The 26,682-nt window shown below is 41.7% G+C and overlaps 1 protein-coding gene across 2 annotated transcripts in view; it reads right to left on the reverse strand.

The window, feature by feature from the left end:
- The window catches only part of Egflam (EGF like, fibronectin type III and laminin G domains), a 156,684-nt gene that overhangs the window by 40,780 nt on the left and 89,222 nt on the right, over positions 1-26,682 (reverse strand). For both annotated transcript variants that reach the window (XM_051182511.1, XM_051182510.1), the window contains exons 6-7: positions 24,069-24,235; positions 590-705 (exon numbers count right to left, since the gene is read on the reverse strand). In XM_051182511.1, the coding sequence (XP_051038468.1) occupies positions 590-705; positions 24,069-24,235 (283 nt within the window). The remainder of the gene's footprint in view (positions 1-589; positions 706-24,068; positions 24,236-26,682) is intronic.

Below are 26,682 nucleotides of genomic sequence, written 5' to 3' on the forward strand. Positions count from 1 at the left end.
CGGAGTCATCTTCATACGGCATATATGCAGTTCTGGAACCACAGGCTCACTTGTAACACCCCAAATCCCAGGATGTCAGTGAGACAGAAGCACTGAGCCCAGTGTACAGAGGAAGACTTTGAGACAAGGGAGTTTAAGCGACTTGTCCCGGATTAGTCAGAAAATCCTAGTGTGGTAAAGTTGCTGTTCTATGACCTATTGATATTCAACTCTTACAAGATGCATGGCTTTGTCAAGGAATCATTCGTTTTCTTATGCTGTCCATGTTACAAAATTACCTGGGTGGTAAATCTACATTTTTTTTTTTTTTTTGTAGTTTACAAAGATAGTTGTAGACAGAGGCTGTTCATTGGATAACAACCTGCTAGGAAACTCCCTAGTATTAATTTGTGTGCCCCCTTTCACCCCACCCCTCCTCTCCCAGACCCAACCCCTGCCACTCCTGCCTCATAATCAGGGGAAAGAAAGGCTTGCTGAGAGCAAAGTGGTCCATTTCAGTCTGAAGTTCCATGCCCATGCTCTGTGGCTAAGCAGCTGTGGTCAGCAGGGAAACAAAGCACATCGGAGGGGCCAACAGAGGTGATGATACCTCCTCAAAGGACACATCCAGATCCAGCTCGTCTTCAGATCCATCATCATCCTCACTCACTCCCGTACTAGTGACATACCGAGGTCCATATCGGCCACTTCCTGCCTCCTCAGGGCCTACACAGGGAAAAGCACAGATCCCGCTGTCACCTTATGACTCCTTGATCCCAATGTCCTTTCTTCTTCAATCAGTCTTTAGTAATTAGTTTTATTGTATGTATATTGATGTGTGAGTGTCAGATTCCCTGGAACTGATTTACAAACAAATATGAGCTACCATGTGGGTGCTGGGACTTGAACCAGGGTCTTCTGGAAGAACACTGAGTGCCCTTAACTGCTGAGTCATCTCTCCAGCCTTCTCTTCTTTAATTATTAAACTTTCAAACTACTTTATGAAATATGCGATTTTCATACATGTATGTCATCATGCTTTGTACTTATTTATCTTCTCAGCCCCTCCTGACTGCCACAGCCTTCTATCCAGACCTCAAACTATACTTTACTAAGCAATAAATCGAAGCTTGGAAGGTTCCAGAAATGATAAGTCATCAGTTCAGAGCTCCCGGCACTGAACACCAGGCCCTCTATAGTGTTCTAAATAGCCCGTCTCTCACAGGATCCAGATTATTTACCAGCTCTTGCTAACTGAGAACAAAATAAACACAAATAAAACCAGATCCTTCATGACTCCATGAAACCTGGGATGGGATTGTACTGTTCTCCCCTGACAGTGGTGGAGATGGGATTGTTTCCTCGGTCTTATATTCATGAAGCTTCCACCAATTTTGTTTTTCATTGCATGGAGGATGTACACGCTATGCTACTGATAAGAATTCTCCAAGTAGCCTGGGGTTGCTATAATTAAAGTGCATAACTTATCTCTTTCTACTTGGCACTTCGTTAATTAAGAAAAGAGAACATTAAATAGCAGACATTTATTAGGACCATAATAGTCAAGCCACAGACTGAATGCAAAACAAATCCTGGATTATTTCACATTAAGGAAAGAGAAAGGATAAAACACAAATTTTTGTTGGTCAATCAAAGGATGCCCTTTATTTTAAAAGTCCATATGTGTTTGTTTAGAAAGACATCATGGTTTTTCTGTACGCTGTTTCTCTGATGATCAGTATGATATAGCTGGAAATATCTCCTGACCGTGTGAGATGAGCACAACAATATGTTGTTGGGAAATTCACTTCATCTTGTTAGATCCCATGAGTCTCAACAATATAAAGAATGAGGTTTTTGGATATAGCTCAGTCAAGAAAGTATTTACCATACAAGCATGAGGACCTGAGTTTAGTTTCCAAAACCCATACAGAAAAAGTTGGAAATGGTGGTGACCACTTGTAATTCAGGTACTAGGGAGCCAGATAGATCCCTAGGGTTCAATGGGCAGTGAGCTGACTTGGTGAGCTACAGATTCCAGAGAGAGGCCCTGTCTCAACAAATGGGAATAATGACATCAGAAGTTGTCTTCTGGCACACATGCATGCACACACACACATGCATGCACAAATAAGGAATGAGATTAGATTTCATGACCATTGAATTCATCCGCTGCTGTGACCCTAGCATTCACACTGCTGACACAGACATCTACACATCAGCCAAGGTTTGAAAAAGAAACAACTGGAAGGTTTTACTTTCAAGGATGAAAAGAGTCTGGTGTGATTTTATGTGCTCTGAGGATTAGAGCCTTGTGTGCAGGATTCTAAGCTTCCATGAATCCATGTCTTGTCACTGTCATAATCATCTTGTATGGGGGCCTCAGGGGAACCTGTGTTAACAGCTCAGTTCATGAAGCCTCAATGGGGACACTTGTTCCCCAGTCCTGAAGTTTCCTTTGGGAAGATGAAGTCTAAAACTAAGAAGCATTGGGTTCTTATCCAAGTTTTCCATCCCTATGGGGTGGAGGTAGAGACCAAGTTGCTTTTGGCCCACACTTTAGAACTGAAGAATGCTGGGAGGGAGGAGGAACTAGACATAAACTTGGTCCCTCCTGTATTCTTTCTTCACTAGATCTAGGGGAAACTAGTGGCCTAGGTGGGTAGAGCTGTCACAAATGACCAAGCTTCCCAAGCAGGCTCTCACACATTCCATACCAGGCAGAGGGTCCTAGCAAACCTACCTTGACTTTCAGAGAAAGCTTGCCTTCTTATTTAGTCTTTATCAGACATAAGGATGCCTATCTGCTAATGGCATTGACTTACCTCTAAACAGAGGTAAGAGAAAAGGGGATGCTAATTGATCTGCAAAAAACCAAACAAAAACAAAAAACCTCTGTTGCCACTGCAACAAAAATGGCGTGGGAGAAAAGCTTATTCTGTAAGAGATTATAGGTTATGGGAAGAAGCAGGGACATTTCAGTACAAATTCACAAGGGATGTCTGATTAGGCTACAGTCTGGGTCCCTTCAAAGTCTCCCCAAGACTTTTTGTGATTTGGTCTTGCTAGTCAAAAACTTCACCACATTGAAATTTATTCATCCTCCCTTGCACCATCCTGGTTCTTCTTTCAGATCCCCTGACCTTTTCTGATCAGGAAGAATCCAGTGGGAAAGTGCGGGGAGGTGTGTGTGTGTGTGTGTGTGTGTGTGTGTGTGTGAGACTGGAAAGGGGAGGCCTTACAGTGCTAACACGTGTGGTCTTGTCTCCAACCAGCTCTCCAAGATAAGGCTCAGTCAACATTCAGGAGTTGGGAACCAGAACATGAGATGCAATCAATGTGCTTGTGTGTGACTCTCAGTGTGGATGGGAGGGACAAACATGTGTACCTGTATCTACCCAGCCAGAGAACTCATGTGACAAAGAGCCAGTGTCCTGTGTCTTCTGTGGCCCACAGACTGATTTCTGTGGACATCATGCAATTCAATTCTTTTTAAGCATTCAGGTGGGCAAAATGTTCAAACTGAGGACAGGAGCATCCCTCCTCAGGCCTCTGATACAGAGATCAGAGAAAATAATTGGCAACACTAAGTTCTGTATCTGATGGTTTAGTATTAAAAGTGAAACAAAGACATTATCAGAGATGGTGTATTACTGATAGACCTTTGATGTTTTATTGGAAAAAAAAACTGCTTAGGAAGATGTAGGGAGAGAAGAGAGGGAGGAGAAGGAAGAGGAAAGGATAAAACATGAAGACTATCAGGCAGGAAATGGGCGAATGAATGAACAAGCCTAGACCAGCATTCCCATTTCTTTTAATTATTTCTTTGTATTTGGCATAGACTCAATATTATAGCTATAATTCTTGCTTGATACCTGCTTTGTTGTATGTGATTTTACAGTGTTAAAGTTAAAACCTTCCTTTCTAATTAGACAGAAAAGGGTAAAAGATGCGGGATGTCCTTATGTATGCTGCGAATATTGCTTTTATTGGTTGATGAATAAGCTGCTTTGGTCAATGGCAGTGCAGAATATATCTAGGTGAGAAAGCCAAACTGAATACAGGGAGAAAGAAACCAGAGTTGAGGTAGATACCAGCAGCTGCTGGATGAGTAAGATGCCAGAGCATTCCCGGTAAGCCATGGGCCATGTGGTAATACAGATTAATAGGAATGGGTTAACTTACATGTAAGAGCTAGCTTAAATGTGAATCATAGGCCAAACATTCATAATTTTTAAAAAAATTAGACAGAGTCACAACATAGACCAGTCTCAGGAACTCTCAGAGTTCCACCTGCCTCTGCTCTGTTCTCTAAGATCCATATGAGGGACCAGATAAGTGATCTAAGGACCAAGTTGGTGGTGTTCTCTAAGATCCACATGGGGGACCAGATGAAATATCTAAGGACCAGGTTGGTCACAATGCTTCTGATTTTTAAGGGTTTTCTTTCTGTTGAGTTGAACAAATCTGCCAGCAGTCAGCTATACTTCAAATTGACACCCTTAATTTTTAGGGAAGCTAGCCATGCAAACTATAATTTTCCATGTGCAATGAAACCACTTTGAAGCTGCTATTCATTGCTATGCTAAAAATTTTGCAAGTTCTTCCTATAACTGCATCTAGTTAAAAAAAAAATCTCTTGGTCTAATAGAAAGCTTCAAGCTTAGTGACATCCAGAACATAGTCTCACTCAGAAGCCAGGTTGGCCTCAAACTCATATCAATCCTCCTGCCTTAGCCTCCTAAGCACAGGAATTATAGGTGAAAGCCAAGGTGCCTGGTTGCATTCCTCATCTTGCTGTGATTTTTACTTCTATATCTACTTGATTTATTGTCATTGTACCACCCTTTTGATTTAGTGTGCACATGTGCACTTGCTTGTACTTGCATGTGTACAGGTAAAAGGTCATTTTGGGTGTCTTTCTTGTTTACTCTTCACCTTAACTTTTTTGAGCCAGGTCCCCTCACTAAACCAATTTGGGTAGACTATCTGGCCAGCAAGTCCCTGGTATCTACCTGCCAGTCTCCAAATACTATGGTCATAGGTATGTGTAGTTGCACCAGGCTTTCTCAATCACTGTTGAGGGTCAGAACTCAGGTCCTCAAGCTCTACAGGAAGTACTTTGCACATTGAGCCACATCCCCAGCCCTTGCTAGGAAAAATAAAAATATTTCTTTTATTTTTGAGACTATAATATAGTTACATCATTTCCCATTTCTTTTCCTCCCTCCAAATTCTCTCTTATATTCTTTATTGCTCTCTTTAAAATTCATGGCCTCTTCCTTCATCAATTTTTGTTACATGCATCTACAGATATTAATATATATATTCCTAAATATATCCTTCTCAGTCTGTATAATGTTCCTTGGATGTTTGTTTTCAGGGATGATCATTTGGTATTAGGTAATTAATTGGTGTGCTCTTCCTAGGGGAAGACTATTTCTTACATTTCAGCATTCCTTAGTTGCCTGGAGTCCTTTCTATATAGGTATGAGAGACAGGGAGTCCATGAGTTCTTAACCTTACATTTTTTTTAAATTTAAAAAGTATATATTTCCTCAAATAATTTCATACCATGGTTAAATATCAGTGAATTAGCAATATATTAGACCCTTAGTGTCCATTGACAGTCAGTCTGCAAATGCTCAAGTCCCTTATATAAAATGGTACAGTATACACATACACTTACAAACACAGTCTTGTGTGTTTTGAACCACCTGTAGATTCTTTATAGTACCTAATTCTATGGAAATGGAATAGAAATGCTGCTGTATTTCTCAGATGTTGTGTAACTATTTCCCCCGAATTGAAGCATCTCCTCCTGGAAGGGGGAAAGCGGAGAGTAAGGAATAAAATTCACGAAGCAAACAAAAGTTAAAGCACCCAGGAAGCTCAGAAAGTTGCAGTGCCCACAAGCCTCTCCCCAAGGTTGTTTAAGCAGTAAGGATGGCCGAGGGAGAGACGATTCTCCAGGGGAGCTTCCCACAAGTTGTGCATGGAAGCCCAGGGCCAGAGCTTTTATGAATGGTCACCCAGCTACCTGTATTTCAGTTGTCCACACTCTTGTCAATAATCCCTCATGTACACTCCTATAAGAACCCTCAATACAACTCACTAGTTCACTAAAATAGCCTTGGATGGAATCTTTTTTTTTTTTTTTTTTTTTTTTTTTTTTTTTTGAGGGGAGAGGGTTGTCTAGATGCCCTATCTCAGGTGAATAAACAATTGTTCACTTCTCACAAGGAAAGTCATATATTGACAACAGTGACAAGAAAACCAAGTCTTTATGTGTTTAGTATGGATATAGTTTTCCCCAATATTTTCCATCTACTGTTGGTTGAGTCTACAGCTACAGAATCTGCAGATTCCAAGAGCCACCTGTGCATTCAAATTCCCTGAAATGAGCCAAACTTAAACAGTTACAAGCAACAAGTTAGCACCTCCTTGGTAGAGCAGGACGGTGGACACGAAACTGAGAGGGTCCTAGCTGCAACCTTCACTGACAAAAAGCACACTTCTCTGTGCGTATAAGTACAGTCAGTTTTACACTAGGGAAGAGGCCTGGCTCAAGGTCTCTTTCTGATCCATGACCATACTCAACAGTAATTGAAAACTCCATACAGTCGTGACGAGAGCAAGCCAGCTTCTCTATGGGTCATGAGATTAATCTGTGCCCAAGGAACCTTTTCAAAAGAAAATAGAAACAAGAGTAATCTGCTCTCATGTTCAAATAAGTATTGACATATTGATTAAAGCAATACTGAGCCAGAGAGGAACTCAAGGTGCAGCTGAGGGCTTCTGAACCTGAACCATTGCACAATCACCTCCATCAGAAAGAAAATCATGAAATGCCCAGACAGAGAACTCATTGTCTGCATAACAAACAGAGTCTACCATGAGTGCCTTTCTCATGGAAGAGTTTATATAGTGTTTTGAAATTTTTATCCTGAGAAAATATCAAATAGCTGAAATTTGGTGGGTGAGGAAAGAGGATATGGAAGCAATGTACATAGCATAATTGGCTGGGCTGGGACATGGACATTTAAACATGAGGTTGAAGGGACCTTCACATTAGCTAGGGGGTGCGGTTTCCCATTAGCAGCTGTGGGGCTGGTCTCTATCTTCACCATTGGAGTTCCTATACCCTCTCGCCTCTGAACAATGTCCAAGCATACTCTCTCAGACCCTCTTTAACAATGAACCATAGAACCCTGTCCAGCAGGATCCCATGCTCTTTATCCCTACCTTCTTTGGGGGAAATCCAACTCCATTTTTATCAGCCACCTTCAACATCACCTCACTATAAAACCTCTGGCAAATTCACTTCCCAGACCGTTCCCCACAAAGCAACCACTGCCTCTTCTGTGCTCCAGGATGTACTTGCTGACACCACACACAATGTAAACACAGGCGTTTAAGGTGTTTTAGATGCATCTAATCACTGGACTTGACCATAAATTCTTGGTTCAAAGGCTGCTTCAGCTTCCTCCAAAAGTCATTTGCCAAAAATAAGTGTTTGTGACATTCATGGAAAAAGCTAATGCTCCCTTTCCTTTAAGGCTCTAGATACTAATATATATTTTCTCCCAAATTCTACTCAATTTCCTGATGTACTTGATCCAATAGTATTCAAGCAGCAGATTTCAGTACATTAGAGGGTTATGAAAACAGTTCAGTCGGCCATAATCAATGTTTTTAAAAATTGAGTCAAAAGACTTAAGAATATAAAGTTCTGGGTTCAGCAGGGGTGAGTCTAGGAACACTAACACACCTACTGTAAGGATTCAGGCATTTTGCTGGCCTGCCTGTCACCTGGCAGAATGCACTCAGGCAGTACTCTGGTCAGCCCAGGGTTCCATGAGTACTAGTCTGCAGGCAGGTGTAAAGAACCCCTTTAAAAGACAGACCCTGCCCACTTATGCTCTCTTTTGCTTGAAGTTTGTAGAAGAGCACAGTGTGTGCTTGAGTCAGGAAGTGTTCCCTCCACACACTGGGGTGGAAATGGAATACCAGAACTTGTTTCTAAAAGAAGAAACTAAGGAAGCAGCCCAGAAAGCTAATAAGGAAAGCCTGCACTGAAGACTCGGGGCATGACTGCTGCTCCAAAAAGGAGCCAATGGAAGATGGAAGTTTAGGGTCAGTTGATGACAAGTGACACCACCCATGCATGTGAAGCCCAATAATGCATACAACCTGGGTTAGGTGAAGTCAGGACACATAAGAAGTATCTGGAAGGTTTAGAGCCAGACATAAAACCTGGTGGTATCTTGGTATTTCATCGTAGTCTTTCCCCTTAGCACTTATCATTGCAGACACATTTCTTATAGCCTACAACAGTGTATGTGTTGATTTTATTTTTCACTTATTGATGAAAGCACATTTTCCCACATGTAAACTCCACAACCGCAGAAACACGGACTAGATTGCTTATTGCTAATGCCCTCTACCCAGAAATTGCCCAGCATTAATCAGGTATTAAATGCATAGCTTTAGAGTTGTGTGAATGAGAGGTTAAACAGGCTCACAAACTAAATGCTATACTTTCTTGAGTAAAGTGATTTTAGGGTTACTTTAACTGCATGAATAAAGGGGGTTATGATAGTCTGTGATTATTAGATTTTATCTTGCTTCTAATGCATTATTTTCATTGTTTCAACACTTGCTAAACATGACAACCTCTAGTATATTTTACCTTAGAAAGAAAAAATTGTGATGTCTATGTATCATTAAGACAGACTTGACTGTAAGTTTCCCTTTTAAATTAAAATCTAAAATATAGATGTGTTGCCCACTCCTGCTGTGGCTGGGACTAGCTAAACCTAGAAGAAACTCCACACCACAGCAATCTAATGCAAAGTACCTAATCCTTATTCAATTCCGATGCTCCTGGCTCTTCCTGCTCTGGAAGTCCGTGAGCTATCGCCACCTGCTGGATGATGTGCAAACTATCTCCTCCAGAACTGGTGGTCCTATCCTAAGGCTTGGAAGTCTCATAGTCTACCCTTACTGGGCTCTGCAATGCTTTGATGATCAAGTGATCAAAACTTTGATGGGAGAAGCAGTTTGCTGTGTCAAAATGGAGATACAGTCAATTTTTTTTAACGTCTGTGCTGGAGTTAAAAGTTCAGTAGTGATTGACACTAGTCCAGGTTTATGACAAGCAGTGGGCATAACTAGGCACTTAGGTCCATAAACTTGCTGCCTCAGTTTCCCAGAGAATTGGGAAACAGAAATTAGGAAAGGAAGATGGACTGGCTTCAGTCTGACATGCCAAGCTGAGGGGGGTAGTGTTCTAATTACCTCTCCACCAGAATTGCGGTCATCTATATTTTAATACACAGGAAGCCATGAGGCAAAGGCCAGAACTTGTGTGAATTTAGCTATGAGAGACATCAGTGGTTGTCACCTGGGAGTGGGGAGAGGATAACCCGGGCCCCAGAATATTGCCTTCCTTCTTTGACACAGCATCAACTTTCCATTCAAGTTCAGAACGAAGAAAACATCCTATAGTCCCCTTACCCCACCAGTCCTCTCTTCAGCTTTTCTTAAGCATTCACAGAATAGTGGTCTTATTATATGTTTTCTTCCTGGTTCCCTTCTCCACTCCTGCCACTCCTCTCTCCTCGTCTGCTTTCATGCTGCATGCTGACATGTGACATGCCACACACCCTGTGTTGACTTGCCACATGTTGACAGGTGACAAAATACCTAGCAAAGGCAACCTAAGGAAGGAAAGACTTTGTACTCATATTCTGGGATAGCAGTGTGGTAGGGAAGCGATGGCAGGAGAAACCCGAAACAGTTTGTCACACTGCACCCACACACAGAAAGCAGAGAGCAACAAAATGCCGGTGTCCAAGTTACTCTCATCATTTACTTATTTATGTATATTTTATGTGTGTGGGTGCTTTGCCTACTGGATGTAAGTGCAATGAATGCATGCCTACTGCTGGCAGGGGTCACAAAAGGACATCAGATCTCCTGGAACTGGAGTTACAAACACTTGTGGGTGTTGGGAATCAAATCTGGGTCCTCTGAAAGAGCAGCTAGTGCTCTTAACCACGGAGTTATCTCTCCTGTCCCTGTTTTCTCCTTTTGATTCAGTCCAGGACCACCCCCACCCATGGAACAGTACATTTAGGGTGGGTCAATTAGCCTAATCTAGAAAATCTTTCACAGACATACCCAGAGGTTTATCTCTTTGGTGATTCTAAATGCTATCAAGTGTATTAATCATCACACATGCATTCATTTATTTTCCCCCTAAGATCTCTTCTCTGTCTTCCTGGCCCAATTCTAGTTTTACACACACACACACACACACACACACACACACACACACACACACACACACCCCTTACATACATGGCCTCATGTAAACAGATTAAAATTTACTAGCTCTTCTTTGGTCATAGATTTGGAGCTTGCTGGATTCACCAGTGAGTACACAACTGAAGACAACGACTTCCCCCTCTTAGCATCTATTAGTAGCCAGTAGCTCAGCATGAAGAAGTATGACATCATGAATGCTTTCCCCAGCCATGATTGTTGACAGGGCTCATTTTGAGCAGGACTAGTATATGTTACCTCAGCTGCTGTGCATTGTGATTACAATGGCTATCATACCCAGAAGGCAGCATTTTGCAGTCCTTCTTCCTCTCTGCCACTCCCATAAGGTTTCCTGAGCTTTATAGAAGGTGATAGAAATTTCTTGTTTAGGGCTAAATTCTCACTGGTCCTTGAGAAGCTGTGTATCTCTGAACTCAACATCACTTACCAAAAAAGAGGAGTTTCTCAGGTTAAGGTTGAGAGCAGCACTTGTATGTGGACATAGACAGAATTTTAGAAGGGAGATTGATATGCTGTTGATTTAGCTAAACAACAGTAATAATTTCGTCCCTAAGGTCTATAATGTTTTTGACTGGGTTGACAGTACCAGATACCAGTTCCCTCCCTTTCAGTGGGTCTTAAGTCCAAGCATAAAGGAGTTGGTTACTCCCACAATTGTTGTGCCACTATTACACAAGTATACACATCAAGTTTCAGCATCATAGAATGAATTTGGTAATACCCTATTCCTTTCTATTTTGTAGAACAGTTTGAAAAGTGTTAGTGTTAGATCTCTAGCATTTCCTTAAAAGCTTGGGGGAAATCTGCAGTGAATCTGCTTGGTTCTGGACTTTTCTTTGTGGGAGACTTTTAATTATCACTTCAGTACTGTTGCTTGCTATGGGTTTAAGTTGTTTACTTCTTCTTGACACAATTTTGGTATGTATGTATTTTGAAAACTCTATTTATTATTGATTCCCCCGCTTTTAGGAATATAAGATTTCCTAACGAACCTCTGCATTTAATTGGAGTTGGTTGCAATATTTCCCCCTTTCATTCCTAATTTTATCAATTTGCATGTTCTCTCCCTTTCTTGTGATTTGTTTGGTGAGCAGTTTTCCAATTCTATTTAGCTTTCAAAGAATCAAAGCTTTGATAGATTATGTACCTTGTTCTCTTAATCTCCATTTCATGAAATTATTCTATAATAATTGTTATTGCTTGTTTTGTACTACATGTAGGTTTGGCTTCCAATTTTTATAGAAATTTGACATGAATTATTAGGTTATTTATTTGAGACTGTTTATATCACTCTTTGTGATATAAATACTTACATCTACACATTTCCTCTTAGAACGACCTTTACTACATCTCTAAAACCTCTAATACTAATAGTGGAGGAAGAAAATAACTACTATAACTACCAATAATCCCATCAACCAGAACAACAATGACCCCACCATAGGAAATAGCAAATCCTCCTTAATCAACAGCCTTAGATGCACATATTTTCAGCTCACCATTAAAAGACAGAGATTGGCTGACTCATTTAAAAAGCAAGTTCTTATTTGGGGCAATCATGTTGATGATACTTTTTGAGTGTAACTGCTGACATCTTAGGAGACACAATATCGCAGCAAATCCCTGACCCTCTGGTAAGAATATATATGTATATATGTATACATATATGTATACAATAACAATGAAAAAAGAGGCCATGGATTTGAAGGAGAGTGGGGAGAGGTATATGGGAATGTTTCGTGAGAGGAAAGGGAGGGGAGAGATGTTGTAAATACATTATAAGATCAGGAAAGAAATCACCCAAGATCCAACTATCTGTTGTCTTCAAATACACATCTCACTGGCAAAGATGCCCAAAAATGGAGGGTCAAAGCATGAAAATCAACTTACCAAGCAAATGGAAACAGAAAACAAACTGTCATAGCCATTCTGAATCTCAGCTCCAGGCTCCTGTGACACTCTCTTCCCTCCATGTTCACGGTCTGTGTGACACTCTCTTCCCTCCGTGTTCACGGTCTGTGTGACACTCTCCTCCCTCCGTGTTCACGGTCTGTGTGACACTCTCCTCCCTCCGTGTTCACGGTCTGTGTGACACTCTCTTCCCTCCGTGTTCACGGTCTGTGTGACACTCTCTTCCCTCCGTGTTCACGGTCTGTGTGACACTCTCTTCCCTCCGTGTTCACGGTCTGTGTGACACTCTCTTCCCTCCGTGTTCACGGTCTGTGTGACACTCTCTTCCCTCCGTGTTCATGGTCTGTGTGACACTTTCCTCCCTCTATGTACATAGTCTCTTGTGCTACAGCTATCTCTCTGGACAGGGTGTATTAAATTTCTGGGAACACTGCTGCAGCCTGGCCAGACTGTCTCCTGTTTGCCATTCTTGTGGTACCTATGTCCAGAAAAGAACAGACCTCCCTGGCGACTGCCACTGATCACAGCTGGAGGAAGAGTGTGGATTGGCTTATTTGCAGAGAAAATCTGTATGTGGGCATATTTCTCTTCTCTTTGGCTTTCTCTTGAAGGCATGGGGCCTTCCTTTCTTTATCTTGACTCTAGCCTTTTAATCCTCCATATTATCCAGAAGGGATGACTCACTCATTTTTAAAAGAGAAAACAGCCTGGGCATGGGTGGGGGTCATGTGGGATGTTAAGATCGCAGTCTCTCCTTGTTGGGAGGAGTTCCTCTTGTGTAGCTCTATTCCTTTGATAGGTGTACAGTGACATTTGTGTCTTTGCTTCAAGTTCAGACTCTTACATGACTGTTAAATGCACTAACTTTGCCAGTGGGGGGAAAATATGATAGACATAAAGGGAGACTCATTTTATATTACCCCCTCTCCCATGGGTGCTTTAGCATGAGGTCACAGTGGCAGGGCCACCCTAAAGAATACACCAGTAGACCTGAACTTGAAGGCATATTCTTAGGCAGATGACTTCATTTTTCCTTTGTAGGGGGAAAGGGTTTTGAGGAGATGCCTCAGCAGTTAAAAACACTTCCCATGAAAGCAAGGAGTCCAGGTAAAATGATGAGTGTGGCAACCTGTCTCTAATTCTGGATCTCTAGAGCAAACTAGCTAGCAAGACTAGGCATACTGGGGAGACCTGGGTTTCCTTGAAAGAGTCTGTCAAACCTCTGCCAGTGGAACCAGGATGTATCCCTTGGTGCACTAAAGGACTTCGGGATCACATTCCCCATGGAGGGATACTCCCTTAGCCTAGAGGCAGGAGGGAGGGCCTAGTCCCTACTCCAAATGACTTGACAGATTTTGATGATCCTTCCTGGAAGGTATCACCCTCCCTGGTGAGCGGGTGGGGAATGGGATGATGGGAGTGGGGGTGGGGGAGCAATGGGAAGATGGGAGAGAGAAGGAACTGGGATCGATATGTAAAATAAGAAGAAGAAGAAGAAAAAAAAAGAGTCTGACCCAAAGAATAAGAACTGACTACTGTTTAGAGATGATCTCCAACATCAACCTTGGACCTCCATAGGCAAATACTTTGTACATCCACATGCATGTGAATGTACATACATGTGCATAGTGCATGCATACCATACACATACATACATACATGAAAGAGAAAAAGAAGGGGAGGGTCAAAGGCAGCAGCAAGAGATCTGATTTTGGTTGAACTTATAAAACAATCTAAATGCATATCAACAGAAATCTCCTTAGAAGGCTTCACAATGCCATATACCCCCTTTTTCTCTTTCTTTTCTTCCTTCCTTTCTTTTTTTTTTTTTTTTTTCCAAGAGGGTTTCTCTGTGTTGTGCTCTGGCTGGCCTGGAACTTGATTTGTAAACCAGACTGGCTTCAAACTCACAGAGATCCCCCTGCCTCTGCCTTCCAAGTTCTGGGGTTAAAGATGTGTACCACCACCAACTGGCATCATTCTTAATAAAGAATAAAGACAGTCCTGTCTTTATTTATATGTCAGTATTTTTGTAGCAAAGGAAAAGTTTATGTTCTATGACCTCATCATTCAATTAAGAATTCTAGCAGACATTCTATACTAAAATGTTAAAAACTTTCTTTAGATACTAAGATTAGGAAAGATTTACAGTTTGGTTTTTTAAAATGTTTTATGTTGCTAGGTTTTTTTTTTCTATTAATCACCACAAAGCATAAACCCTTTGTTTATATTTAGAAACATGGAAGCTATTTCTGTTTGGGGATTAATGTGTTGGTTTTCTTAGCCTCATTCAAATGATTTTGCTAAAATCTAAGTGAAGACTTTGCAGTCTATTGGTCCAGTGTCTCCCAGAATCCTCATGTCTAAGAAACAGGCAAGTTCAGTGGCTTCCAGTGGCCTCAAGATCCTAGTCAGCCTTTGCCAAGTGTCCCCAGACTATTTAGGCACTCCCTCCATCCAACCCCTTCCAGAGCAGGATGGGTCCTTTTCCCTGAACACCTGGGGCTAGTTCTTTGTTTTTGTTTTGCTTTTTCTTATTTTACATATTGATCCCAGTTCCCTATCCTTCCTTCCCTCCCTCCCTCCCCCTGTCTCTCCCTTCCATGCCCCACAAACACCCTCCCATCCCAACACACACACACACACAGTGTATAACCCATATAACAGGCACCATTCTGTTGCTTTATTTGATTATTCTATTCCTCCAGGTACTGGGGGCCTCTCTGTGTCCCCAGACCCAAGCACTACCCTGTCCACTGTGCCCTCTGCCCTGTGAGGCTAGCACACCTGGGTTTCTGGTGTATTCTGTTATCAGGGAGAACCAGTAGAAGAATAAAAGAGGAAAAGGACTCAGGGCATCCATTTCCCATAGTTTCTACCTGTCTGCCATGGTGCCAGTCTCACATGCTGTATATGGAAGCCTTGGCTCCTTAGTACATATCTTCCTATGGCACTCTTCCTTCATAAACTGTGTCTGCTCCTATAATTCTCCACAAGTCCCTGTCCAGGCCAAACAAGAACCTGGAAATCCTGGCAGGTTTTCACCAGACTCTGATATCTGTTGATAGAACCATGTTTGTGACCTTGATGGCTCATCAAAGAACTTAAGCGAAACTGGAACTCAGATCCTAAGACATGATTGGTGTGACACTGCTCTGGCAGGGCAGGGACCTCAGAGTAGCAGCTCTGAGAATGACCTTGATGGAGGTCAGAGATGCCAGAAGAGAGTTCTGCTTCCTGCTCCTTGTTGAGTCTTCTAACTGTGATCTCTACCTAAAACCAAAATGTGACTAAGTGACTGACTCTAAGAGGAAGCACCCAGTGTCGTGGTTTGTATGGGGATGGCTCCTAGACTCATATATTTGAAAGCCTGGTCACTAGGAAGTGGACTACTAGGAGGCGTGGCCTTGTTGGAGGAAGTGTGTCACTGGGGGTTGGCTTCCAGGTTTCAGAAGCTCAAGCCAGACCCAATGGCTCACTCTGTCTTCCTGCTGCCTGTAGATCCAGATGTAGAACTCTCAGCTACCTTGTGAGCACCATGTCTGCCTGTGTGCAGCCATGCTTCTTGCCATGATGATAATGAACTAAATCTCTGGAACATAAGCAAGTCCCAATTAATTGCCTTCCTTTAGAGAAGTTGCTGTGGTCATAGTGTCTCTTCACAGCAATAGAACATGGCATTAACTAAGACACCCGACATCTTTTTATGTTTCTGCCAGAAGCCCTTTAAAAAGCCTCTAGACTGGCAATCTGATAGGGATACTGATAGCATCCACTCACCCCACTCCCTGTGCTATATGGGAGTTCTGTCTTCCTTCTTTCTCTTAAGCTATTGCCTATGAATCTAATGAATTTATTTCTAAAACTCAACCTCTGTGGTTCACAAATTTCCCACTTTTAGTTGGCAAGACAAGAACTAGGAGGCCACTGACTCAGTGGAAGTCTGTGTGATGGTGAGCATTCAGCACCTTAACTCCAAGGCTGAAGTCCACCCCAAGGAGCAAGGAATGAGGAATGCCTCCCTGGAACACAAAGACTCCCCTCATTTCCCATATCACAATGATCCCAATAGGAAGCTGGGTTGTGGTTAAAGCCAGAACATGGAGCACGCCTTAGCTTTGGGAAATCATATTTTCTTATCATTTGCTTTAGTTTGTCTTCTCCCTCTAGCTAGAGGGTAAAATATTGGTGTGCTGATTATAAATAAATGTATGGTAGCATGCACAAAGGCCTCCAAAGAGCAATTAATAGGTATCAGGTATTTAAACAGCAAAGTGAATCATTCCCTTCAAAGCCAATAAAGTTGTGCAAATGGGTGTAATTCAGATTTACATGAATCCAGGCATTAGCAAATCAATAGGGCGATTACTGCAGCGGGCACCCTGAATGTGAAATCACATTCGCAGTATGTTTATGCGAAGATACACACTTAAAATGCAGGTTCATCTGAGCTAGGAGCAAAACCAGTGATTTGTTCCTTCTTCAGTCTCCGCTTCCCTCTTACATTCTAAAGATTTACAAATCCATGGAGCTCTAATTTACAGGCCTGCCCTGCATCCTGGAGAAAAGCCCATGTAGCAACCCTCCCCTACCTTCATTTCTCTTTCTTTTTCAAACCAGGCAGTGCAAACCCTTTCTGCTGCTGCTGGGTTGGGGATCTCAGGTCTCTTATTTAGGAATATTCTTCAAAAATTAAATTGCAGAGCTCTGTCAGGGGAACAATTCCATTCAGTTGTGCTAATTGGCTTCTTCCAAACTTGACAAAAATCACTACTTAAAAAAAGGGGGGGGAATCCCCAAATTTCCCAGAGACTATTAAACTTTGGGGTACAGAGCTCAACAAACAAGTCCATGGGAAAAGGACACATCACCTTACTTGTTTATGGGCTGATAATAGTTTTCATATTTTTAGATAAAAGGGAAATTTTCTTAAAATAATGGAATTTTGATGATACACAAACATCATAAGAAATTCAGATTTCACTGTCCATAAATTAAGCACACCCATGCATGTTATTTGTCACACACACACACACACACACACACACACACACACACACACACACCCCTTTGTTTCTTCAGCAATAACTGAGTCTAAACTTTAAAATATTTATTAACTTGACCTTCATAGAAAAATTTACTGATCCTTGTCTGAGTTCCTGGTTGATTTGGGGGAGATTAAAAAGCAAAACAACAACAACAACAAAAACCAACCATCAAAAACTAGAGTATAATTCCATGCTCTGTTAGGTTTTAATTCTCCTGGAAGATTTTTGCTTTGTTCTGTTTTGTTTTTGAGGCAAGATTTCTTGCCTACCTTGGCCTAGAAATCTTTATATAGGAAGGATAACCTTCAACTCCTAATCCTCATGCCTCTATCTCCTAAGGCCTGATATTACAAGAATGTGCCATCATATCACTGATGTGGTTCTGGGGAATCAAATTCACAAACTACACAAGCTATAAGCTCCATCCCCAGCTGCAGACTATTCTGTCCTGGAACTCATGACCCTCCTGCTTCAGTCTCTTTGTTATTTGATCCAATATGAGAAGGAGCCTAAAACTAAGTATCACATAGAGACATGGAATTTTGTCATTTTCAGAGAGCACAGTGCCTGCACCCATGCAGTGTTAGCTGTCCAACATCCTTAATTGAAGTTTTTTTTCCGCCCTAACCAGTCCACTGGAAGACTTTCAGGGAATGACAGCCTAGAAGTATCTCTCACAGACACTTTTACCTGAAGATCTTTGAGGAACATCAAAGCAGAAAGGCCAGCTTTTTTCCAGAAGGACCCCATCATGTATCCCCTCTCCAGGGGATATCCCCACAAGCAATGAACATTAACTCTCCTATCACACAAAGTGTATACAGCCTATTGATCTCATTGGGGTTGCAGGGCTCACTTCTTTTTGTTATTCTGTCTGCTATCCATTTGTCTCCCAGACTCAATTATGGAAACTTCAGAGGATAAAGGAGAATCCCCACTCCCACACTCACCAAAACATACTCTTCTTCCATTGCTCAACTTCTTGGTTAAAGATTTTTTTTTTTTTTTAATTCTTGAACTTGTGTTTTTAAGTTCTGGAAACCTGATGTTGTTTTAATGCTCCATGGCTAGAGTCCAGGATTTGGAGTCATACCGAAAAGCTAATAGTCTCAGTGAAGGCTGTTCTTGATACTTTCTACCCTTCAGCAATTATGTGTGTAGGAAACAACCATTAACCATTTACATTATCCATCACTTGAAGACATAATCTCCATTTCATATGCATTTCCTCAAAACAATCCAGAGAACTAGAAATTACTACCTTTACCAGCCATGACTATACCCACTGATCATAGAGATGAGGATACTAAAGAAAAGAGAAAAGTATGAGACTATGAGAGTCGACTTCAAGGCCAGGGATGTCCACCAGATTTTATTTTTGTTTTTTCTAAAGGAACACGATTTAAGGGGCAATTAAAGGCCCAAGAATGATGAGGACTTCTCATACACATCGAGCTATGGAGATTTTGGAAGGTGATGTCAAGGATTTCAGAGTCGTTCCTAAGTGATTCCTACTGCTCATCCCTGACTCAGTGTGCTTCCTGTCTGCACTCTTGCTACAGTCACTGTGAAGCACTGCTACCAAACAGAAAACTTTACTTGAGACTGGGGATTGGCCAAATCTGTTCTGTAGTTATATATGTGACATATCCCTGGGAACCTTAGCATACTGAAGCTGGTCTCTGGGAAGATAGTTGGGAAGGTAAAAGTAAGGGTCCTAGTGTCAGAGCAACAGTGAGCCAGAGTCAGAGTCACACATAGACACTAAGCCATTGAAGATAGTAAGAGACATCACCAGACACTGGGGAGGATGTGAGAAGTATTTACTGTAGGAATCTGACTAATTGTAACCATGTGGGTCTCAGATCACTGGGAAGGGAAGGTCTAAAACTATAGAGAAACTTGGATTCGGGAGATGGCAAAAACCCAAATAAAACATTTCTACAAAGTCTTTGAAGATCTGAGACCATGGTGAGACTTATTAAGAACAGAGGCAAATGTGATAAAGAAACATTAGTGCTTATTCTGATGGTTAGGAAAGAGCACAGGGGAGAATTGAGAGCTTGGTTTAGAAAAGGATGTAAATATTCCTCCTACTGCCTACCAGCAAGGCTTCTTTTCCATCCCTAGTGCCTTGAATTTAAATTTACGGGGGCTGCTTTCTCTAGCTCTTCCCTTTATCCTCCCTTCTTCTTTTATCCTATTTACTCTTCTTTATTTCTGTCACATTATAGTTCTGGAGATCTTGATGTTTTTGCCTAAGGACTTTGCCACTGGGTGGCTCACTTTGGCCCTGCCTGGTCTTCTAGGTCACCCTTGCCCGCTTCTGCTTTGGCATCAGCCATACAGTCGCTTAACCTCCAAAACAGGCTCTTGGCTGGTCAAGTCACACTCAGCCAGAAACTCAATAGCATTTATTGAGTGCTAACATGGTGGAGGGGGTTGGGCAGTCATCATTGACCAAGACCCTCCAGCCCCAACAAGGAGCTTATTGTCAGGGGAGATACACATAATGAAACGTGTACAATAGGTCAAGACAGCGACTTTGCTGGAGAGAAAATGAAGCAGGGCCCTGAGGATAACAGAAGCCTAAGGAAGTAAGCTATGACCTTAACACAAAAAAGAGAGGGTTGTCACAGTCATAGAAAGATCTGAGGAAAGAGAGCTCCGTGCAGAGGAAACAGCAGGTGCCAAAAGGCCTGAGGCAGTAGGAGCAAAATGACTATTGGCAGGAACAAAAAGAATACATCTATGGGAGACTGCCCAAAGGACCCCAGATCCACTTCAGTAAAGCATTTATTGATTCTTTCTTTGACTGTATTACAAGGATGGAACTTTAGAAATTACATGATTTGTGGTGGGAAGGCCACAGTCCGTCCATTCCTCAGGGGAAGTTACAGAACTTCAGGATTGATTATATATGTATTAGTTTTACTTAAATCTTTGTCTGTGAAGAAAAGAGTGAATACATGCATTTTATTTCTGCCCTATCTACTATTCGTGTCCTTTCTTTCCTGCCCCATGCTTCCTAACTGAGCTAAGAATGGAAGGAACTCAGTGGGTAAGTAACCACCAGATGGGCTGGGTGCAAGTCCTACAAGGCCCCCAGCTTGCCATATCAATGAGTCATTTACAAGAACAAAGGCAAATTATAATGCTGTTGGTGTATCTTTTCTTGAAATTAAGAAAAAATACAGAAAGATGGTGATAAGAAGCCAGAGAAGAGAATTTTAGTCTTTTAAAAATTAATTAATTAATTTATTTTTTAATTTTCCACTTTCTCAGGGAAACAATGTGGGAAGCAAATCGTGGGAAGCCTGAGGCAAATATGTGATAGCACATCATCATTTAGAGTGACAGGAAGAACACTGTTTCTCAAGAGAGGACCAGATACTTAGAGTCTTAATTACTATTATTTTCTTCCTATTCCATTTTGTAGTTGAATGAGGCTGAAGCAGATGAGGCACACGCCTGTCAAGGCTCCACCCAAACCATGCTGTCTTCACTTTGGCTGAGCAGAGGGACCCAGCCTCCTTCCATCTCTATCAGCCAGATCCCAGAACAGCTAAGACGCCCCAATTCTATACTGTACAACTGTACTTTTGCAACATTCTCAAAATAATAATAAAAGTAAGAAATGAGCTGCATGGTGAATAGAGAAGTGGCTGTCAGGGATCAGGGAACACAGACTTTAAATGTGACTAGAGGAGATACGGAAGAGACAACTTGCAATAAAGGAATATCTCTGTTTTATAAAGAAAGGGAAAAGGAAAGAAGTGCAAATGTTGGGAGCTGGAGTCTGTGTTCCCAACACCTCCTTCTTCTTCAGTTTCTACACAGACTGCCAATCCCCCCAACACACACACACACACCGCCACTGAGTTTTTAACTTTAACCTCTCCTGGGCTGCTGAGAGCCAGCAGAAAGAATCCATCCATTCAAGTCGTATTCAATGAAGCCCAACTTCAAATCCTGCCTGTATAATTATCAGAGTTGAGAAAACTTTTAACCCTTCAGAGATACTGCTTTTCTCCATCTATAAGAAGTGGGTGCTATCCCTCCCACCCTGGGTTTCTGGAAGGAATGAGTGGATTTCTCGTAAGTCGAGTGGTTAGCAAAAGGCCTGGTTTGCAAGCAGACTTTCCAGTGTCAGCACTAACACTACAAATTCATTAAGACTCAGATAATGCTAATTGGCAAGTGTGTGACTTTTGTATAGAAAAGGAAAATGTATTTTGGAAGCAATACAATTTAAAACCAAGTTAAGAACAAGAATGTGTGAGAAGGTTTTGTTGTTGTTGTTGTTGTTTTGTTTTGTTTTGGACAATCAAAGCAGCATTACTTACAGCACATTTTTATGCTTCCAAGAAATAGCTCATCTATTAAAGTCTACTCCTGTTATCCTAATTTAAGCAATCATACCTATGTCGGAGCAGCAGATCTCTAATTACTTCAGGATATTTGTGAATATAATCGGCTGGGAACATACTTCAGTTGCTACAGTGCTTGCTTTGCATGAATGAAGTCCTAGGATTAATACCCAGCATAGCATAAACTGGGCACAGGGGTACATGCCTGCAATTCCAGCACTCAGGAAGGGGATCGGAAGTTCAATGTTATTCATAGCTACATAGGAAATTGGAGGCTAGCCTAGGCTATTTGAGATCAGGTTTCAAAACCAAAACAAAGCAGACATCCCAAACAACAAAAACTATCATGAAGGTTCACTGAGGTTTGGGGTTTTTTGTTGTTGTTGTTTTTGGTTTTGGTTTTTTTGTTTTGTTTGTCATAATGGGATTTTTTTTTGTTTTATTTTTTGCCCGTTTGTTTGTTTGGTTTTGTCATCCTTCTTTGCACACAATTACTATGAATTATATAATTTTACTTTCCCTGGGAGTCAAAAATAGAATAAAATATTTCATATTTGCAAAGTATTTTTGAATCTCCCATCTTATTTTGTTTCTTGGTTTGCATTTCCTCCACTTTTTCCATTAAAAATGGGATCAAGACATGGAGGGAAAACATGATCAGAACCTCAAAGATGACATCAATAATTCATTAAAAAAAAAAGAAAATTCTAAAGAGATGCCCTACCCACCTACTCATCTGTTCCTTAATCTAATGTATACTCCCACATCTAAAGTCAAGGTCAGCCTGAGCCACACACATCATCTTTCTTCTTTCTTCACTCTGTGAAGTAGATGCTGTGGATGGATCAGAAAAGCTTTGGGCTGAGGGCTGGGAAGGGATAGTGAGCATACACACCAAGTACCAGAATGCATACACAAAGACAGCCTACATGTTCAGAAGTGCAGTGAGGCCCTAGCTCCCGTTATTTATACTATGGCCAATTTAAGATGACAGAAGACAACACATTTAGCAAGCATGGAAGGAGGCCTGTCTTTGAAATAGAGCTGCTACTATGGCTTGTGGGAAGAAGCGTTTTCATTTTAAGAGTCTGTTTGGGCAGCTTCTCCATTCTGACGAAAGGGGAAACAATGACTGCCCCATTACAGTGGTGGGTAAATAGGAAGATAGGGAGAAGTTTTAGAGGTGAAGCCTCCCAGCATATGCCCACAATTCAATTTGAGGAAGGGAACCCTACCATCGAAGGTTACAGGATAAATACTGTGTATAGAAGTATATGCATCCCCAGCACTTATGGACCCTAGAAGATCTCTTCCTGGAAATAGCATTAGCCTTGGAAGGCAGCTATGTGGGTATTGGGGGGGGTATTCAGATCCTAACAACAAAGGTGGGGCTTTGTGCAAGCCAATGGGAAACGAGCTACCTAGGGCAGACTTCCCTTTTAGAGCCCCTCTCTTGGGTAAACAGGGCCTGCAGCAGCTGCAGGGCTCTTCTGGAAGAATTCCAGGGATGAACTGCAGAGACATAGAGCTTTCAAGACCCCTTCTGAGACCTCACTACCCTTGGTTCCAGGTTTATATAACTGTGACCCCTTAAAGTATAAAGACTTTGAAGCTGGCCTGAATTGGACTTGGCAAGCTTCCTTGAACCCTTCTAATGGAAGTACAGCTTTTGACATCATGTGACAACTTGCTGAACACCAGATTAGATACATGCTTTGACTCTGAAAAAAATCCTCAGTTTATTTGCTCAACATTGCCCTAAGTGTCCTCCATATCCCTAGAGGTACCTTAGGAATTTATGCAGTTAACTTAGTCTCTCACATTATGTGTTAGCATGCTAGCATCAGTTTAAGAGTTAACCACCACTTAGAGGGACTGGTGTGATTTGATGGTCCTTTTGTTGTGTTTGTGTTTGTTTAAGTAGCCTAGGCTGATTTTGAATTAACACTGATCCTCCTGCTTCAGCCTCCCAAGTGATGACATTACAGGGGTCCATCACACTCAGCTGTAAGTCCTTGTTTGGCAGGCAATCACTGACTCTGAAGAATCTGGGGTGGAGTGGGGGGTCTAGTGCTTCCCCACAGGGTTCCAAGATGAGCTCACCTTTTCAAAACATGAGAGGCAGGGGAAGAGGGTACATCTCATTTTCTATGTGATCTGGTCTGTGATTGTGAACAAAAACCAACCACAGCCTCCCCAAGGACGACGCAAAAATAAACCTTCCCTGACTGCCTAGGAACAGAAATAGCCTGTGTCCCTATGGAGAACTGAACCTTCAAAGTTCTGGGAAGACTGCAGGAGGAAGCCTGAGGAGAGCCCCCTCCCAGGCTGTTCATCAGTTGGGCAAAGGAGGCTCTGAGAGGTGACCAGGGCAGCTGCTCATGTTCTTCAGGACAGCTAGAGCACTCACCCAGGGTTCGGATGGTGTTGCTGGGCTGGCTGCGTGGGCTGGAGCCATGGGCATTCATGGCTCTCACAGCAAACTGGTAGTTGGTATCTGGATCAAGGCCTTTGATAACCATGGAGTCCATCTGCAGCCGATCTTGGATTATGGTCCAGCTCTTGTCAAAATCTGGCCTTTAATGATTAAAAATAAGAAAAGCAACAGTTCAGAAATGCCATAGGGAAAAGAGGCTAGCTGGCCACTGGGAGCTAACACCATTTTCACTCTGAGAGCAGAGCTCATAAAAGTGAGTTAACATTTCCTATCTGAAAGTGGTCCTGCTTTCAAACCATAACGTCATTAACTGTAAGCGCCTGCCAATAAAAGCAAGTAGATCATCTTTAGGGCCAGCTATAAGCACTGCTTAGAGACCATCTACTTCTGTCTGCTTGGCCTTGACCAGGATGAAAAGACCCAGCATGCATGGGAAAGTTCATTCGCAAGAACTCCATCTTTCCAGATGTTCCCTAAACAAGGCTCCCCCTTGGCAGTCTCATTCCTAGAGGTCAGGAAAGCAGAGATTTCCATCTCTTTACAATCTGTTAGTGAGTAAACAAATACAAGCTTTATAGAGTGATTGATGGCATGAGTTGCCACGGGGACACCCGTGATGACTACACTCACAGACATTCATAGTCTTTGTAAACTATGTCTGTGTCAATGTGTTGAATTTTCATGGGTCCTTCTCCTTCCGGAGAAAGCTAGTCTTCATTTAGACTTTCAATCAAGGAAGCAGCATGCACACAGCCAGCATAATCCCTGGAGTCGGGCAGAGTCAAGTTCACATCTGAGCTCTGCTACTTACTAGTTGATCCTTAATGTATTTATGTCTCAGTTTTCCCATCTGTAAAATGTAAATAACACAGGGACCTAGATAAGGCTACTAACATTCAGATGACATGAAATATACATTCTTAGCATCCTCTCTGGCATTCTGCTGTAAATACATGCCATCCATTATCAATAGGACTTATTTGCTTCTGTAGTTAAGAACTCATAGCTGCTTGCTTACTGCACATTTCCATACTGAACTCCTAGTCTGTGTGGCTAGTGAGTCCTTGAAACACAGCCAGTCTACACTAAGATGTACTATAAGTACAAAATGTACATAGGCTTTTAAAGAAATAAATAAAAATTATCTCCTTTATAAATATAAAATGTATTTTATCATCTTTATATTGAATTCACATTAAAACAATAATATTTTGGATATTGCAAATTAAAATATTCTTATTAAAATTCATTTTCATGGGCTGAAGAGTTGGTTTGGTGGTTAAGAGCACTGATTTTTGCAGAGGGACTGAGTTCAATTCCCAGCATCTACGTCATGGTGGCTCAAAACCATGACATAACTCCAGTCCTAGGGGATGTCAGGCACACAAATGGTATGCATGCATGTAGGCAAAACAACCATAACACATAAAATAATAGATAAATACATTTTAAATTTTTAAAATTTATTTTGTCTCTTTTTACCTTCATAATAGCACAATTAAACATAAACTTCACATAGGCCTGTGCTACTTCATTTTGGATGGAGTAGCTCTACCTGGGTGTTCTCGCTAAAGGGGGGGGAAAAGAACATGGTAGGTAGGAAAAAACAAAAACAAAAACAAAACTCAAAGTGAAAGTTGGGAAGGACAGGCCAGTGCATAGCTGGGGCCCTGACTGGAGGGTTTGTGTTAACGGCTGCCTAATTGCCAGTACTTATCAAGTGTTAGGAAGTGCCATTGTTCTGATTCCTTAACTCATTTACCACCTCTAACTACCCTCGGTAGCAGGTACTACCTCAAATATCTCAATCTTTTGTTTTTGTTTTTAATATAAAAGAGAAACTAAAGCTCTGAAAGGGCAAGAAACTTAACAAAGTCACAACTGCAAACTGTTGAGGCCACCTTGGGTTGAAGAGATGAGGTTAGATTTAAAAACTTGATGTTGGATTAAAAACGGTGGTGATGGTGGGTCGAGAGCAATTATAAGACCTTCAGGCGGTTGGTTCCCTGGTCCTCTCTGGTGTTAAACACTCCCTACTCACAGGTATTTAATGAGTACGAAACAAAGCATGTTTGTACTTGCCTTGTGTGAAAAACATATCAGGAAAAGAAGTCAAAGGAGAAGCCAGGATGGACTCCATCTCTTAAATGTGTTTGCTTAGTTTTTCACTAAGGAGATTTACAAGCCCAAGAAACAGAGACTTCCTTGGGCTTACCATGCTAAGGAGCTGGACCTCCTGACAGTGTCTGTCTGGTCTGGGGACAAAGAAAAATCATAGGGCACCTACTGGAGGAAACAGGGTTCAGGTCCTCTCTGTCTTACCCAAAGGTGGAATTCTCTAAAACGATTTTTATCATCAAGGAGCAAAGCTGAGCCAGTTGAAGGAAGCTCATTTGCAAATTCGCATTAGCACAGAATCGCTTCACAGAGGAAAACCACTGGAGATACCAAAAAGTGAAGTCAGGAGAGATGTGGGCTTTAGATAAAACTCTCCTATTATTTGCTAAGCTTCCCTTGTGCTATTTCCAGAGGAAAGAACTCTAATCTCTTCTCTGGGTGTGCTGTTGTTTACCCAGAGCTACTTGCA

The sequence above is a fragment of the Phodopus roborovskii genome, unplaced genomic scaffold (genome assembly GCF_943737965.1).
Source record: "Phodopus roborovskii unplaced genomic scaffold, PHOROB, whole genome shotgun sequence".
In the NCBI taxonomy this organism is placed as follows: Eukaryota; Metazoa; Chordata; class Mammalia; order Rodentia; family Cricetidae; genus Phodopus; species Phodopus roborovskii.